Source organism: Gymnogyps californianus, chromosome 3, assembly GCF_018139145.2.
Source record: "Gymnogyps californianus isolate 813 chromosome 3, ASM1813914v2, whole genome shotgun sequence".
NCBI classification, from domain to species: Eukaryota; Metazoa; Chordata; class Aves; order Accipitriformes; family Cathartidae; genus Gymnogyps; species Gymnogyps californianus.
Window position 1 is genome coordinate 39,160,102 of NC_059473.1, and position 17,609 is coordinate 39,177,710.

The 17,609-nt window shown below is 40.5% G+C and overlaps 2 protein-coding genes across 2 annotated transcripts in view; one reads left to right on the forward strand and one right to left on the reverse strand.

Moving 5' to 3' along the window:
- The window catches only part of CNST (consortin, connexin sorting protein), a 50,136-nt gene extending 46,730 nt beyond the window's left edge, over positions 1-3,406 (reverse strand). Inside the window, exon 1 of the mRNA XM_050895187.1 lies at positions 3,348-3,406. The gene's annotated coding sequence lies outside the window, so the exon portion shown is untranslated. The remainder of the gene's footprint in view (positions 1-3,347) is intronic.
- Positions 3,407-3,611: 205 nt separating this feature from the next.
- On the forward strand, positions 3,612-16,588 carry TFB2M (transcription factor B2, mitochondrial). Its single transcript, XM_050895189.1, has 8 exons — positions 3,612-3,933; positions 4,941-5,029; positions 5,956-6,109; positions 6,505-6,653; positions 8,241-8,330; positions 10,893-10,955; positions 12,251-12,402; positions 13,840-16,588. The coding sequence occupies exons 1-8, from the start codon at positions 3,612-3,614 to the stop codon at positions 14,024-14,026; spliced, it is 1,206 nt and encodes a 401-aa protein (XP_050751146.1). The 3' UTR covers positions 14,027-16,588.
- Positions 16,589-17,609: the final 1,021 nt, after the last annotated feature.

Sequence of the window (17,609 nt, forward strand, 5' to 3'; positions counted from 1 at the left end):
GGAAGATGTCCAATACAACGCACAGGTTGCAAACTTCCTGGATCTCAAACCAGACTGTGGCATAGGATTAAATGCTACTTCAGTCCTTGGGACATTTCCTTTGTGCATGTACAGGCTTGGAGTGTGGGACGAGGGAATAGGACAAAAGAATGAGGCTACCCTCTGACTGATTTTTAAAAAAGAATTCTTCCTAGAGACTATTTTCCTGAGTGCACAGCACTTATAGCACTTTTGAAGAAATCTCTTACCACTCCTACTATTTTCCTTGGTCACCATCCAAAGTATTACAACAAGATTATTGAAGTATGCTGAATAAAATAAGTGAAAATGATAATTCTGTGACATCCTGCATCTCAGCAAGGCACCGAGACATTTCTGCCAATTCAAGCATGTAGCAGGTTATTTTAGTTTCACTTTACTGAAGCTAGTATGCTTAAGTGATTCTTCCAGCTCTTTATGTGAACATCAGTTCTGCTGTAAGCTTTTTTTAAAATTCACATTAGAGGTGGTTTTTGGTAACAGGTAAGCCTTTCAATATGTGCGTAATTAAAAAAAAAGTACAATCGCTATTAAGAATAAATCTTAAATTTTACAATGAGTTAATGATAAAATGGGATATGGTGAATAAAATAGAAAGATAAAAAGTTTCTGAAACTACTATATGCTAACAAACTTAATCTGTATTCTGAGCCAAATAGGAGACTCTAATGATAAGTATCAATACCAGGACAAAAAAAATTATGATCCTGCAAACTTCCATTCACATACCTCTTGGGTTTTTCTGTGCAAGATGGGAATTCTGATTTTGTTGTACTTAAAATGAAGTATGGGCATAAGAGTTTTAAAAACTGAGATCAAGATGTATGTACTACTGCAATTTTCCCCCTTAGAAATGCTTGTCAATATTTACTACAGCCAAGCGGTTAATACATAGCAAAATAATACTAAAAGACTAATGCTTTAATATTAACTTAAAAAATAAACTTTAAATGGAGTCAAATAAAGGTAAATGCAAAAGACATTTAGAACCATTGAGAAGAAAAATATCTCTCTACTGATCTTTTTGACCCATACAACTAATGAGCTCTTTTGGTTCAAGCATAGGCTGGAATCCAATCAAACAGGTAACCCTTTTGATTCCTTCTCTGGTTTATTTCAAAAAAACAATAATTAGGATGAAACAATAATTTCAGAGCACCCAACAATGCACTTAAATTACAAAGACATAAGGCTCTATGAGGTAAGACTGTAAATTCAAATATTTGCATGTAGCAATAACTGGATTAAACTATAAAATATATGCCACAAAGAGCCATTAACTTAAAAATAACTGTTCAAATGTCCTTGGGATACACTTTAATGTATTAAACATCTTTCTGCATTGTAATTTCTAAACAAAAAATGCACAAAACTTACCATTTTCCCAAGGTTTCAACAGTTTCTCAAAGACAATGACCAGGTCAGAAAGAGGTAGTCCTTTATGCATGCAAGATTCAGTATATATCTGGCAGTTCGGGGGGGGGGGAGGGGGGGGGGGGGAGACATTTATGATCCTATAGAGATCTATGGTTCAATGCAGGCAAGTGCTAAGCTAAAGTAAATAAAAATCTGAAGAAAAGTGTATCATTTCTAGTGTATGAAGAATGTCAGGGCATTTTGGCTTTAGTTAGCAAACACTCCTCTGAATAATCTTAATTACTCTGAACAGCCCATTCAAAGATGACCCTAGCACTCCTGAGTGCTCTGATCAGCAACAAAAAATTCCAAAATTCTCTAATTAACTTAAAATATACAGAATACAACATGGTAATATAGTAACTATACCTAACCTTTCTGTGGCTATAGCTATCAACCAACTTTGATAAGAAATGCTGAATTAGGACATTACTAAACACTTGCTCTAAGAAAACCAAGTTCTGCCCAATGTTCTAAAAGTCCTATGAACTACTGAATTATCAGACTAATTAGTAAGAGAGGAAAAAAACCTATTAAAAACATGAAGTCCGGTTTAAAAATGGATTGAGGTCTATCCCATCATCCAGCTGAACAGTCTGTCCATTTCCCTTAAGGCACAGGGAAGACTATTACAGCACTCAGTGTAAAAGAGCAGAGTATTTAAAAATAAAGTGCAGATATGAAGAACTGCTGCATTCGACAAGGCATTTGCAACCTTTCCTAAATTCAGCCCAGCCCCTCTTCATGCCACATGCAGATCCGCCAAACATAGAATAGCAAAGCCATAATTTTCTGTCCCAGGTTCTGTTTAACAGAGATACGTCAAACAAAATGGCTTTGTTTAGTAAGTAGACATGTATTAATTTCTCACTTTACAAACAGAGAAATGAGATATAAGAAATAAAGCAATTTGAACAAAATCATACAGAAAGTCTACTTTTGAGCCGTTAATTTGAAGACTAGTCTACTCTGTGATTGCCAGATCACTCTTGCCTTCTGCAAAAACTAGGCAGGGAGAAGGGAAACACGTTTGGGAGGGTTCTCTCACCCCTTCCCCAGAACTCCATCACACCGTGGCCACTCACCTGCCACTGACAGGTTTTAGCACAGTATCCCTGAATGATGAACTCCAGTTTTGCAGAACTTGAATACGTTTTGAAAATGGCCCTAAAGTTACTTCTCGTTAAGGCATTAGGGAAATTGTTGAAAGGACAACGTCGCTTCTATTGAATTACTGGTTTTACCTAAAACGCAATTGCAAGATGGTATCGGGCAGAAAGAAGCTGGCAAGGACCGATGTCGGAGATCCGCCGGAGCAGGATCCTGCACCTGCTGAGGGCGGCAGGGCGATACAAGGAACCGAGTCCCGAAGTGACTATTTCGCTGCAGACGCGGAGATCAAAGACTCCCGTGAAACACCCAAGCAAACCTCAAACTAAATACGTAGCTCCTGGGACTTCCACCAACAAACCGAGCAGACATCGCTCCACCGGCGCCCGGCAGAGCGTTTCTTGCCGGCCGAAGCCTCCCTTCTCCTGAACGGCCAACCGCCGCCACCCGTCTTACCCCTCTGGTTCGCTCCAGGGGCACCGCTCCGGGTGAAGGAGCCGCAGCGCCGGTACCTGCCATCCCGGCTGAGGCGGGCAGTCAGCTCAGCCCGCCCTGCCCGCCCGGTACTGGCCTCCCCCTCGCCGCGGCCGTTTCACCGCCGCCCGCGCGCCCTCGCTCGCCTCACGGCGGAGGCTTCGCCGCCGCCCGGCGGCCCTCACCTCCCCCGCCCCGTAGCCCCCGGTCGCGGCCGGGACGAGCGGAAGGCGGCGGTGGTGCGCGGCACCGGGGGAAACATCTCCCCTTCCTCTCCTCCTCCTGCGGAGAAGCCCCTGTCAGCTCACCTCAGCTCCGCTGCGGCTCGGGCGGCCGGGACCCGCCACCCGGCATGGCGTGGAGGTGAGGGGGATGGTCTTGCCGCGCCGCCGCTGCCGCAGGCGCCCGGCGGCGCAGGGCTGGTACCATAGAGAGGACGGCGGGACGAGAGACCTCCGACGATAGAGCGGAAGAGCGCTAGAGAGGCCGGGGAGAGGCGGAAGTGACGCTCCCGTCGCCGCGGCGGTTGCGCGCCCGGTGCTTGCTAGCGTGGGGTCGGTGGCGGCGTGGTGATGCTCGCAGGCCGGGCCCCGCCGGGCGCTGCGGGCTGCCGCCGTCTCCTGGCGGCGGCTCTGGCGGCGGGGCTGCGGCCGCTGCTGTGCGGGCTGCCGCTGTGCTGGGTGACGGCGAGGCGGGCGGCAGGGCAGTGGCCGAGCCCGGGCCTGCGGGTGCCGGAGGCGGCGGAGGCAGAACGGCTGGTGCATCAGGTGCAGCGGCCCGGCGTGCCGCTCCGCCGCTTCATCGCCTGCCCGCAGCTGGCGCGCACCGTGCAGCGCTGCCTGCAGAGCGGAGCCAGCCCCGGCCCCCAGCCCGTCCTGCTCGAGTGCGCGCCCGGTAAGCTGCCCCGGGGCTTCGGGCGTCCTGCACCCGCCTTCCTGCTGCCTACCGGCGGCGGGCCCCTCTGGGGCTTCGCCGTCCCCGGGGCTGCCGGGACGCGGCGCTGCTCGGCGTGCCCCAGTGACCTTGCGAGGTCAGTGTGAGCTGCCGCCCTCGCCATCGGCGGTGTCGGGCCCCCGGCCCTGCTCTCCCGGGGCCGCGGAGAGGCGGTGGTGCTGAGGGAAGGGGACGGAGCCCTGCCTCTCCCGAGATTTCGGGCGGGGGTGGCCGCTCTGTTGCGTGACGGCGCTGCCCGGGCCCTCCGGGACGGGATCTGTGCTGGGGGCTGCGCCGGCCGCCGCCCTTGTGTCCTCCCAGGGCGGGCGTTGACGACTGGCAGGGCTGTCGGTGTCGCGGCGCTGCGGTATGCTTGGGGTGCGGGGGGGAGGGGGTGGGGTCCATTTACACAGAGCTTTGGGGGGGGATGAGTGAGTGCTCAGCCCGGAGACTCGAGTCACTGGTGTTAGAACTTTGCTGTGGAGTAAGTAGAGATGAAAATTTCTGTCCGGGTAATATTTTTGGTTTTGTAGGTGAACTTTGTCTCTGTCAGTAAAAGCATGCCTAAGACTGGGCCATTACACAGCTAGCCCTATGCAGTTACTTAATGTTTTTTTTACATTTATGCAGAGGATATTTTACCTGTAGAGATAATATGGGTATGGTTTCAAAGTATATTTCAGTTGGCAGAAGAAAAAGTAGTACAAATATTTGAAACATATCTAATGTTTCTCAGTATCTAACTGTAATGCTGTGCTTAGAGTAATTCACTGAGTAATCTCAGGCAGGCTGCATGTAAATCTTTTTTCTAACTCTTGTTTGGAAGTGTGTTTAAACAAACACAAGTTACCTCCTCTTGGAGGTGGTATGTCCCAACTGTTGTGTTGGGAAAATCACGAAAAGAAATCACTTAGAAAAAAATGCACTTTTTAAAATTTTTAAAAATTTTCTTCATTTTCCCCCTTCAGGTCCTGGAATCTTGACTCGAACTCTGCTCAATGCAGGTGTTAGAGTGGTAGCTCTAGAAAGTAACTCAGCTTTTCTTCCAAACTTACAGGTACGCTTTTGATTTGGTAGCATATTTATAAAACTTAATTAAAGGGAAAATAAGAAATTAACTTACAATTGTGTAATAACTGTTGGATCAAAAAGGAATTAGCCAGTGATCATTACTGGTAACATCTGAAATAATGCTTAATAATAGTAAGTATTGTTTGGTTTTACATTGCACGTTCAGCAACAGACTATTTTATAATCAATTGATTTGACATTTTGTGTATGTAGGAATTTAAGTTCATAGTCTTCCTCTGAATAGTTTCATGCATAAATTTGAGGCTAATACTAGTCAGTCATTGTAGTTGTGTATGTTTAAGCAAGATGTCTGTATGTAGCTTTAAGAGGTCTGTAAAAGTAGTCTTGGTTATTCTGATTGTCTCATGGTATTATTTAATCTATTGTCCTGCAATTGACTGGTAATATTAAGACACTTACATGTGTTGTCCTCTCTTGTTCACCTTGGCTTTGCGTGGATTCAAAGGTGGTCAGACACAGAGCTGCAGAAGTTGCACTAGAAGGATTGTGTTACAGTGCTGTAGAGGTTTGGAACCAAAGACTCTCACCTGACTCTAAAATGTGTATAAAAGGCATTCTCTGTGCATATATGAAGAATTCCAGTTGTAAATCATTAAATGCAGTGGTTTGCTTAGCTGAGTATAGTTTTTTTGCAAAACATTGCAGAACATCTTACTAATTTAAGAATGTGTTTTAAAGCTCCAGTTGAACAGCACAAAAATGTCAAAATGCCTTGCATAATGAAGGAAGCTATTCTTTTTATCAGCTGTAAGAAGCAGCTCTGAGATTTGACTCTTGTTGACTGGGTAACAATTTTAGGTAGTGCTTGAACATTTTTTTTGTTTGGGTTGGGTGTTTTGCAAGACAGGCTACTACATCCAGATTTCTTCAACTGAAACTAATTTTATTCAGTCCCTAGAGAATAGCCTGGATGGACAATTAAAGGTAGTTTACGGTGACTTCTTCAGACTGGATCCTTTGGTGACTGGAACGGTGAAACCACCTGCTATGTGTTCTGACAAACTTTTTGAAACCATGGGTGTAGCAGCAGTTCCTTGGAGGGCAGGTATATGTGTATGATCACACATGTTAACAAATACATTTAAAGGGTGCATAGGCAGTTTGGCAAAATCTTTGGGATTTGCTTGAGGTATATGTTCTATTTCATATATATGCTGGATTAATGGATACTATTTCCTACATTTCAGCTTTATTTAGGTTCTTGATAGCTTCAAAAAACCCTTGTGGCAATATGAAATCTCAGGTATTTGCTTGCCTTTATTAAAGGTTTAGTCTAATGCAAACTGGGCTTAGCTTTGACTAAAGCTTGAATTGTATTCATTCTTGAACATGAGCTGACAGACTTTCTTTTCTTAATTGTAGTTTAGACATTAGCATTAATGAGATTGTCTAGTACATATTGCAAAATTTTAAAGATACTTTTACACACTATTGAAACAGATGTACCTGTGAAAGTTTTTGGAATCTTACCACAAAAAAAGGAAAGGAACATACTTTGGAGGCTTCTTTTTGCCCTGTATGAATGCAGTTCCATATACAGATATGGAAGAGTAGAACTCAACATCTTTATAAGTGAAAAAGAGTACAAGGTATGTGTGAGAGATTTTACAGGTAGTAAAGAATAAGTAGTGCTTCACAGAACACAAAAACATTTGTATTGTATAGTTAATGTTTTTACTAGTGAATTTCTGCCAGAATTTTTAAGTCTTGTCTGTTTCCTATTTGTTCTCTTTATGCAGTAATAGCACTGTCAAGAAACATTCTGTTGTCACATAACTACAAATCTTACAAATGTGAAGACTGGTCCTTGAGAAGGATATGCAGCAGCAGACTAGCTGCTTTCCATTGTAGCTTGTGAGGTGCTTAAATTCTGTAACGTGCTTTTGCAACAAAATTGTTTACTAGTTCCAGGTTATAGTCAATGAAGACTGAATTCAGAATGCCTCGTGAAGAGGATTCAGAGTTACTAAATACCATACTCAGTGAGGTGCACTATTCCTCTTGAGCCACTTTTGTATGCAGTACTGAAAAAAACTGAGACAAAATATGAGTGATTTACACACCTTTTTATTAAGGTTCTGTACGCGAAGGTGCAGAGCAGTTTTCTGGGTTATGTGTTCCTAATTTATGCTGTCCCAAACCTCTAGAACTGTACTTATAGTTCAAGGGTACCTTTTCTTTCTGTGAAACTGAGGTTCACACAGAGCCACAAACCTTGAATTGCTTGAAGTAACCAAAGACTTCCAGGTGTGCTTACACAACCTGTGTTGTGTCTAACACCCCACTGAAAAAAATTAAAAGTCTTAAGTATATTCTTCTGTGAAATGACAGGTTGGATACCACTGAAATATCTACTTAAATGGTATGTTTTCAATGGCCAGATTTTTGAGCAAATAGGGGGCAGCCTATTCATTTAATGCAGTCACTGTGGTTTTTTATTAAGTTTTCTGGTTTTATTGTGAACCCTGTTAAATTGAGAGTTGTGTACCTAAGTAAAAGCAATTGGAACCTTCTTTTAGGGGGCACTATTGGTTCTTTTTTGGTTTGGGATTTTTTTTTTTTTTGGTTGATCATATCACAAGGGTCTCTAAATCTATTATGAGAAGTTAAATCTCCCTGCTACAATTTACTTCTTTCTTTGCCCTGTTTGAGAATAGCCACAAGTTTTTCTTTTTTTCTTGCCCTAAGAGTTGTCTGATCTGTAATATTGATCAGGATGATGACTACGCAAGCTGCTTAATGTTCAGTGAGGTCACCTGATATTTGGCTTACTCTGCTTGTGTGTCTTATTGGGAATATTATCTTATCAGTGTGAGTTGATAACTCTGCCCATGTTATGGTTTTTATACAAAATATGATCCCTGTTTCTCTTCTGTGTGAAACTTCTCTGCCTTAAAAGGGACCAGAAAGTGTAAGCTGGAAATTCCTACGCAGTTCAGTTATCCAAATAACTGCTGCGAAGAAAGACTGCCATAATATCTTCTAATCATGTGTTCTGACAAGATGTACTAAAATAGCACAAAGTATGTATTTGAGGCCTAGTGTAACTTTACCTTGGAATTTTAGACTTAACTATGAATTTCTTACCACTTGTTATATGTATAAGGACTTTGCTTAGATAGAGAAGCAATCTTAGTTTTTGCAACAAAAATGCTCTTTCTTTGCCATTTTGTTAGGTATTAACAGCAAAGGCTGGGGAAGCGAGGGCTTACCAAGCACTTACTGTACTTTGGCAAGTAGGATGTGAAATTCAGCTACTGCACATGGTAAGTTTTTTGTACCAGCTGACATGGTCTAATGATATGGACATGTTTTTAGAAAAGCGTTTATAGTGTTTTACTATTGTAAACTAATTGGAAGCTAATTTGACATTTAAATTAGTTGGAGAACTGTTGAAAACTTTTGGATGTAAAAATCTGAAACAGTCATGTTTTGTGTAAAACTCTATCGATAAGCAGCATCATTATTAACTATGGTGTCAGTATTTTCATTACAAGCCACTGTACTCAAAAACATTTATTCTCAGAAGCTGGTAGATAAGAAGGAGATGCTTGCGCAACAGATAAGTCTTTTCCATCTTGCTAAGGGTTGTGTGAGACTAGAAGACCACTCCTCTAATCTGTCATAGTCTATTCTTTGTTACGTCCTCTGCATTTTGCCATCGTGTATGCTTTTGACTTGCTGTGTTCAGTAGAAATATTTTTTGGAGTCTTGGTGCCTTTATGTTCCAAGCAGGCCTGCTTCTCCTGCTAGTCAATAACTGTCTTACCTTGTCAAACATGCTATGGTTTAGTTTTAAAGTTTTTTATGTTGTTCCCCCACCTCCGCATGAGCACATGGCCATCAGCTTTCACTTACTTTATGCTTTTTAGATTCATCTTTGTTTGTGCTCTGTTTTTCTAGGAACCTACCTTCATAGTTTAAATGTTTTGCTAATCTAAAATTAAAAGTTTCACTATCTATTGTCTTCCAAATACCTTATACCACGAGGTATATATTAAGGTAAATATTAAGGAGTTGAAGAATAAGATGGTACTTGTTGAAGATGGTCATCTGACTAATAGGGATGAAGAAAAAGCGGAGGCATTCAATGCATTTTTTTGCCTGTGTCTTTAATAATACTGATAGACCTTGGGCTGCCCAGTCCCCTGAGTCAGAGGACCATGAGTGTGGGAATAGTGACTTTCCATTTGTGGACACTGAAATTCTAAGGGACCAGCTGTATCAGCTGAATGTTCACAAGTCCATGGAGCCTGATGGGATTCATCCCAGAGTACTGAAGGAGCTAGCGGATGTTACGGCAGGACCCCTCTCGATCACCCACCAAAGGTCTTGGGAGTCTGGGGAGGTCTCTGCTGACTGGAAGCTAGCCAGTGTTACCCCAATCTACAAAAAGGGCATGAGGGAAGACCCAGGAAACTACAGACCTGTTAGTCTAACCTCAGTTCCTGGAAAAATTATGGAGAAGATTATACTGGGTACTATTGAAAGGCATTTAAAGAATAATGCAATCGTCAGGCACAGTCAACATGGGCTCACAAAGGAAAGTCCTGTTTAACTAATTTGACATCCTTCTATGATAAGGTCACCCGCCTAGTGGATGAAGGGAAGGTGGTGGATGTAATTTTTTTGGTTTTTAGTAAGGCTTTTGATACTGTCCCTCACAGCATCCTTCTGGACGAGTTGTCCAACTGTGGGATGAGCGGGTTCATGGTGCACTGGGTGAAGAACCGGCTGAAGAGCAGAGCTCAAAGGGCTGTAGTGAATGAGGCTACACCTGGCTGGCAACCGGTCACCAGCGATGTTCCTCAGGATTGAATTCTAGGGCCAGTCCTGTTCAATGTATTTATCAGCAATCTGGATGCAGGAGTTGAATGCACCATTAGCAAGTTTGCTGATGATACCAAACTGGGAGGTGCTGTTGACTCTCTTTAGGGACAAGATGCCTTGCAGAGGGATCTAGATAGATTGGAGCATTGGGCAATCATTAATGGGATGACATTAAACAAGTCCAAATGCTGGATTCTGCACCTAGGGCGGAGTAATGCCAGGCACAAGTATAAATTGGGAGAGGAGTGGCTGGAGAGCAGCCCTGCAGAAAGGGATCTGCGGGTGCTGGTTGACAGCAGGCTCAATATGAGTCAGCAGTGTGCCCTGGCAGCCAAGAGGGCAAACTGCATCCTGGGGTGCATCAATCACAGTATAACCAGCCGGTCAAAAGAGGTGATTATCCCGCTATATTCAGCGTTGGTGCAGCCTCACCTGGAGTACTGTGTGCAGTTCTGGGCCCCACAATTTAAGAAGGATGTGAAAGTCCTTGAATGCGTCCAGAGGAGGGCAACAAAGCCGGTGAAAGGGCTGCAAGACATGTACTATGAGGAACAGCTAAGGACTTTGGCCTTGTCTAGTTTGGAGCAAAGGAGGCTGAGGGGTGACCTCATTGCTCTCTACAGCTTCCTGAGGAGGGCAAGTGGAGAGGGAGGTGCTGATCTCTTCTCCCTGGTATCCAGTGATAGGATGTGTGGGAATGGTTCAAAGGTGCGCCAAGGGAGGTTTAGACTGGACCTTAGGAAGCATTTCTTTACCAAGAGGGTGGTCAAACCCTGGAACCGGCTTCCTAGAGAGGTGGTCAATGCCCCAAGCCTGTCAGTGTTTAAGAGGCATCTGGACAATGCCCTTAATAACATGCTTTAACTTTTGGTCTGCCCTGAACTGGTCAGGCAGTTGGACTAGATGATTGTTGTAGGTCCCTTCCAACTGAAATATTCTATTCTATTCTGTTCTAACAAAGCACTTAAATTCTGTCATCTATTTGCTTTCTCCCATAGGAACCTTGGTCGTCATTTGTAACTAATTTGAAAAATGGGGGACTGGCAGTACCAAAAAGCACGGTAAGATCATTGTATGCACTTCTCTCCTTTTGGAGATGCAGCTAAACCACTTTTTAATTAACGGTTAAAATAACTTTATAACAGCATTTACACAGGTATTTTTTAAGAAGAGTTCTTCTAATTGAAACTTATGGACAGCGTGTAGATGCATCAGAAGTGGGGTGAAGAATTGCTATTACCTTAGAAACTGAAATAAACTAGTATCTTTGTTGTCTATGATGGAAAAAATACAGTGAATAAATAGCATAAAGGGATGTGAACAGGTAGTGTCTTTTTCAAAAGAAGTTACTGACAGGGTCACATCTACCTGTTTGAACAAAACAAGTGTTACCACAACTAATGGCACACTTAGTATGCTGCTGGCTATGATTAAAATTGTTATTCACATGTCCAGTGTAGATTCTGTGTGCTAGTTAATTGCTGAAAAGTGTGAGTCGCAAAGCTTAAATTTGAGAAGTGGAAAAATACCTTGTGTAAAGTTCTTTACTTTTCTCTTTTAGAGAAGTAATGATGTTCCTTTGTATAATATAAGAATATTTCTATTTAATACCAATAATATAAAAGCATGTTTACTTAATATTTGGTTTTATCCTCCCCAGAAAACTGCTACGGTAGTATATTGAGTGTTGTTTGAAATGTTACTGTACAATGTAAGTGAATGTAAGTGACTGGGTGTGCCTTACACACTTAGGTGTGTTGCGGTAAAGCCATGTAGAGAGCCATATCAGGTGGATTATCTAAGATGTATTGTGATAGCCTTAGGAGAAGTACAAATGTGAGATCTATTTGGACGATATATCCATTGCTACCAATACAGAAGTACATTTATTTCAGTTGAAGACTCGACTCCCTCCCAATTTCATAAAAACCTCAGGTTGCAATATTGTCTTAGTGTTACACTCAAATAATTCCATCTTTATATTCAAAAGGCAGGTAGTTGAAGTGATCTGATACTTTGCATAGTATAGAATACCATAGGCCATGTAATCTCTTGAAAACTCACATCAAGCCTGTATTGTCTATTTCAACTAAGAAAGTTCAGTCTTAAAACCAAAGTGATAGTACGTCTGTTTTGTTTCCTATTTCCTTTCCTGTTTGGGGGGTGGGGGAGGTAAAGCATCTTCATTCTAGAACAAAATTTTAAAGCCTCAGCTTCCAATGAAATTATCTTGTTAAGACTTCTAAAACTCTTTAAGAAATGTTGCTGGTGACACAGATGAAATGCTTACTCTTAGCTAAAGACAGACACTGTCTTGAAAATGTCTTTTCAGTGACTTGTTTTGTTTTTCTTGCAGTGGCTGCCAAATGACCATTTATGTTTGGTACGACTGACTCCTCAGCAAAATCTATTTACAGGAGGCTTGAAGCCCACAAATTCAGCTACCTTTATTTTCATGGTGAAACAGTGTCTTGCTAAACCTAGGTCTAGACTTACTGATAGATTGAAGTAAGTAAGAAAGAATTACAGTTTTTATACTTCTTTTTCAGAGAAATATAGGAAAATATTAAAATATGTTCTCAAAGCAGTATTTATTTGCAGCTGAAATACAGCTTGCTTTTTTTTTTTAAATTAATTATCTACACGTAGAATAGAAGATTTCATTTTTGCAACCCACAATACAATATTTTGGGGACTGTTCCTGGCCTGTATTCACAGATGATAAAAACTTGAGGTTTGATGGGAAGGTCAACAAGTATTTAGAATGTAGATGTGCAGTAATTGGCTGTACCTCCAATGGAGGTGAGGTCATGTATCTGCAAGAAGTTTTCACTCACTTTACAGACATAATAATAAAGTCACTGAGAGTTTTGTAGGTATAGAAATTAAAAGCTGAAGAAGAGTTTCAGTTTATAACAGACATCAAAGTAGCACTAATGAAAATAGCTGAAGGTTATTGAAGGTGGAGTGGGGATGTCCTCAGATGGCTTTCTGTTAGCTAATTAAAAAATTAGGCTTTAGACTTATTTACCAATTATGCAACTCTCTTTAATTATTCTTTTTGGTATTGCATTGGAACTATTCCCTTTGGTTTATGATCAGTAGATTTCCGTTTCCCATAAACGGGAAGTGCTTGCAGTCTAGAAAGCATTGACTTCAACTTGTTAATGAAAATAATTAATATATTTCTCATTTGGTGGTAGTAGTTTATGGAAGTTAATTTCCAGAAAGGAAAAAAAAAAAAAGAGCTAATAAATTCCAGTAACTCATTTAGCAAAGACAAGTGCAAAGAGCCTTAATGGATTTCTTTCTTAAAGCTCAGTGGTGTACCTAATCTCCACTCAGTCCTTCAGCCAGGAAGTGGAGCTAACCTTAAAGGCTTCTAATGTGCATCTTCTGTGTATTTATACACCCTTTTCTTGTCTGGAAAATAGTTAATGCATATGCACATTTATAAAAAGTCTAGTTTTCATAGCAATGATGTAGATGGGGAGGCAGTGGATACATCTGTTTATACGTAGAAGAAAATACCTGGGAGGTGTTAAGTCACACTAACTCATGCTATACTGAATCATCTTCTTGAAGATGACCTTGGCTTTAATTTCCCAGGCATTGAAGAATAACCCCTTTTTATGCTGTAATGCCTGTTACTGACTTACGCAGTTGGGGTGGAGCAGGGCAGGAGGCCACCCGCCCTCTAATGAGGAGGCTTATGTGGTTCGGTATTGTCTATGTCTGCTGGGGGCTTTATTTGGTATTTATATGTCTTATTAGCAGAGGTTTATTCCTGTTTGCAGTATGGATTGAAAATAACTTGTGTTGTAGGAGATGTTAACTTCTAGAAGCTGCAAAAGAGTGAAATGGACCTTCAGATACTGTTTCTTGGTCTTTAATTTTTCACAGAAAGAAATACTCCATTATGATTTTTTTGTTTGTTTGTTTCAGTTCATGGAGCTTGGACAATGGTGGCAAATTACTGAGACAGCTAGAAATTCCAAAAAATGCTGAAACACGTAACTTATACCCAGAAGACTATAGGCGTCTTTTTGAGGCTTTGCAAAACTCTAATATGTTTACTGAAACTTGGTTCCATGATGAAGTCTTGGATAGCATAAGGAACATAAACTTATAAATCTAAAGCTACTGTCTTTTGGAAGATCACCTTTGCTTCTGGAAGATTACTTTGATAAGAAATGATTTAAATAAAATCGGAGATACTGTTAGCTAGATGATTTCCTGTCCAAACAGGAAAATAAATTTAGCAAGTAACAAGAGCCCTTCTACACAGGATGAAAGTAACGGATTCACAGTTATTTGATCACAATCCTATCTAGAATGGACAAACTTTGCATCTTTTCCAGGAGCATATTAGTGACTTGCTGCGTTTGGATGTACCACTTAAATGGAACTTTTTGTTACACTGCTGTATATTTACAACATTTGAAAAAAATAACAGACCAAATATCGTTATTTGTGTGGTTTGTATTTTAGTGCTCAGTGATTTGAATGCCCTTTTTCAGATTCCCAAAATACGTAGGTCTTTACAACCACTGAATCTGGTATATTGTCTCCTGATCTAAAAATGTTGCAGTCTAAAGTCAACATAATATTAATAAATCAATAGTGGTGGGTTAATAGAAGACAAGGTAATGACAGCATGATAAAACATCAACTGAGAGTTGGGTTTTTTTAACTAAAGATTATTATATCTGGGGAAGAAAGTCGTAACAATTCTTTCTTTTGAAAATTTGAAAAGAACACTGGGCAGCCTGTTCTAGTTTACGATACATGAACACCTATATGCATATAGGCTTCATCTTATTTTAGGTCTAAAAACAAAGTCACCAGAACATTCAGTGCTGTATAAACAGTTTGAGAAAAAAGAAATCATCTTACCTGCAACCTTTGTCAATATGTATTTGTTTAATGTGTATTATATGTACAAAATAACTTACTTCAAAACCACATGCTATTAAAAGTCTCTTTTTAGCCATAGTACCCCATAATGCAGCTGGTTCCTAGTTTCTCTTCTTGTCTTACCATGTAACTGTTCTGTTGTTGTCCGATAGTGCTGGCAGTCTGTACTGGTTCTGTGTTCTTTACTGTCTCCTTTGGGAAGAGCTGTGGCCAAAACCACACTTTTTTAGCAGAGCACAAGTTAATAAAATGCCTTTTTGGTAAAGGCTGAGCTATTTTCAGGCTTTGGAAAACAGCAGTGACCAAAACAATGCAAACACAGAATTGTATTTCTTAAGCATAGTGTGAGGTATAGATGTGACAAGCATTCATCTCTGTCTTCCTCCTGCAGTTCCTGCTGCAGAAGAAAAATTGACTTCAAGCTGCCTCAGTTCACTCTGCTAGCTAGGCTGCAGCTGTTTAAGTTGCTGATAAGCCTTTGTAATGTTGCTATGATGAAACTACTGGAAAGGCTGAGCTTTAATGTGCAGTCTGTCTCAGAGCGTTACTGGTGTTCTGGTGTAGGTCGTGAAGATTTGAGGCTTTCTTTCTGTTTACATCTCTATACTATTTCAGATAACTTGCATTATAAATTGACCATGAACGGCAAACTTGCATTAACAGAAGCAACTCTGTCTTTTTTCAATCTCAGTAGATGGTAACTGTCTTATCTACTGGTCTACAAGAATGCAGTGTGTCCCGGGCTGATTCCCGCCCCCAACACCACCTTGAATCAAATACCTTGCTTTTGTTGCAGCAAGATGTCTATTATATCAACATACCAGGAGTATTCAATGCATAAAATATAAGAGCACCACTGGCTATATAAACTTTTTTAACTGTGTTGCTGATAACATTTCAAACATGAACTGAAAAAAAGAAAACTATTTGCTGTGATTTTTTTTTTTGATGCTGTTGGAAAACAGCATTTACTGAGCTAATGCAGAGACTCCCAAGGTAACAGCAGGAGCCTAAGTGGAAGGAATATTGTGTAACTGGGGACTTGAAATGAGGAGATTTAATGCTAACCAGAACTCTGCCATTAAGTCTAAGTGTAAGCAATATGTTTAGCCCTGATCACAAATGTGAAATGAAGAGAACAATGGCTGTCATTATAAAAATGGTTTTGGTATTGATGGAAGAGATGGAAAAAAGGTGAAAATTACTGGTGTAGGTGAATGCATAGAGGGGAGTGAAATGGAAGTAGGTCTATGGATTTGATTAATTGATGCTATCCATTCAGTACTTCCTACTGTTGCAGGTTTACAGCTTCTGTAGGATAATGTTGAATGCAAGCTTTCACTGAAATTTTAAGTTGTATATAAACGCTTCTTAGGCATTTTTGTTATGATTTTTAACCAACCCGGTACTACTTGTGTTTCTTTCCTTTGCATATCTGCCTTTGCCATATTCCTCGATACGTTGATGGAAAATTGAGCCAACATCTCTTCAGTTATTTTTGATTCATGTAAATGCAAAGACAGAACTTGCAAATAGGAAAACAGTGTATAAATTTAGGTTAATATTTACAGTTTAATAACCCTCAAAAATGCTGTTGAAACAGAAAACTGCAAATTCACTCAAAATTTAAAATGCTAGACGTTCTCAGAAGAGAAGATCTTCATGCTAACTTTGAGACCAAAAGTTTTACAGGAACTACTTTTCTATCATGGTGGGATAGCAAAGTTTCCCATTTCTGAAAGTGCATTAATTTGCAAGTGTGTTACGGTGCCTGATACAGTATGTAATAAAAAGTATTTTGAAATTAGCACCAACATTTGAAAATGTTGCACAATTCAGTTATTTTTTACGTAGTTTTGTGTTATGACACTTTATATATAAGATATAAAGTAATAGATTTTTAAAATTACATTAATTAGCTGCAAGCTTTTGGGCAGATTTATTTCTTCCTATGTTTTGCTGTCTTTGTGATCTTGGATGAAATGAAGGTTACAACGTGCATACAACATACTTAATAGAAGGTCCACAGTATAGCATATTCCTTCCAATTATTTCCAGACTCTGGGGTTGTAGTTTCTTTTTTTTTTTTCTTTTTTTCCTTTTTTTTTTTTCCCCAAGACCGATTTAATTCATGAACCTCTAAAACATGAACCACAATGATACATCTGTCAAGTAGAACTCTTAAGTATTGCTCCCACTCTTCAAATACTGTTTCTTAGAGGAGTTGCCAAGAAAATGGCTTTTGGCATGCCATATTAAAGCACCAATATATCATAGTTTGTATATTGATTGTAACTTCAGAGGTGCTAAGTCTTTTCTAATGGCCCTCATCATTTGTGCCATCCATCTGCCTGTAAAAGAAGATTACATGACTGTGATGGCAATTGCCTAAAGTTTTACTACTTAACTATATTAAAATCATAGCAAACACAAACAGAAAGAAACTTGATCCTTATAACGCCCAGGTAATGAGAAATTGTGCCACTTGGAATGAGGAGATCAGTTAAGTTGGATTCTATAGTTAGTTCACTTTTGATCCAGAAGAAGGGTTTGTGACCTTGTACTAATTAACACAGTAGATGATGTGATAAGGGGTTGTTAAGGTGGAATGTGTATAGACTGGCTATCAGGCTGGTTCAGCATTGGACATTTTAATAATTACAGCTTAGCCTTGCAGGTAGCAATGATAATGTTGATAGAAATATCAACATAAACTATGCCACACAATCTGTTTCTTGAGTTTTAAGATGTGTAAGTGTGATAGGAAGAACCTGAGGCTTCCTGAGAAACATGTTGAA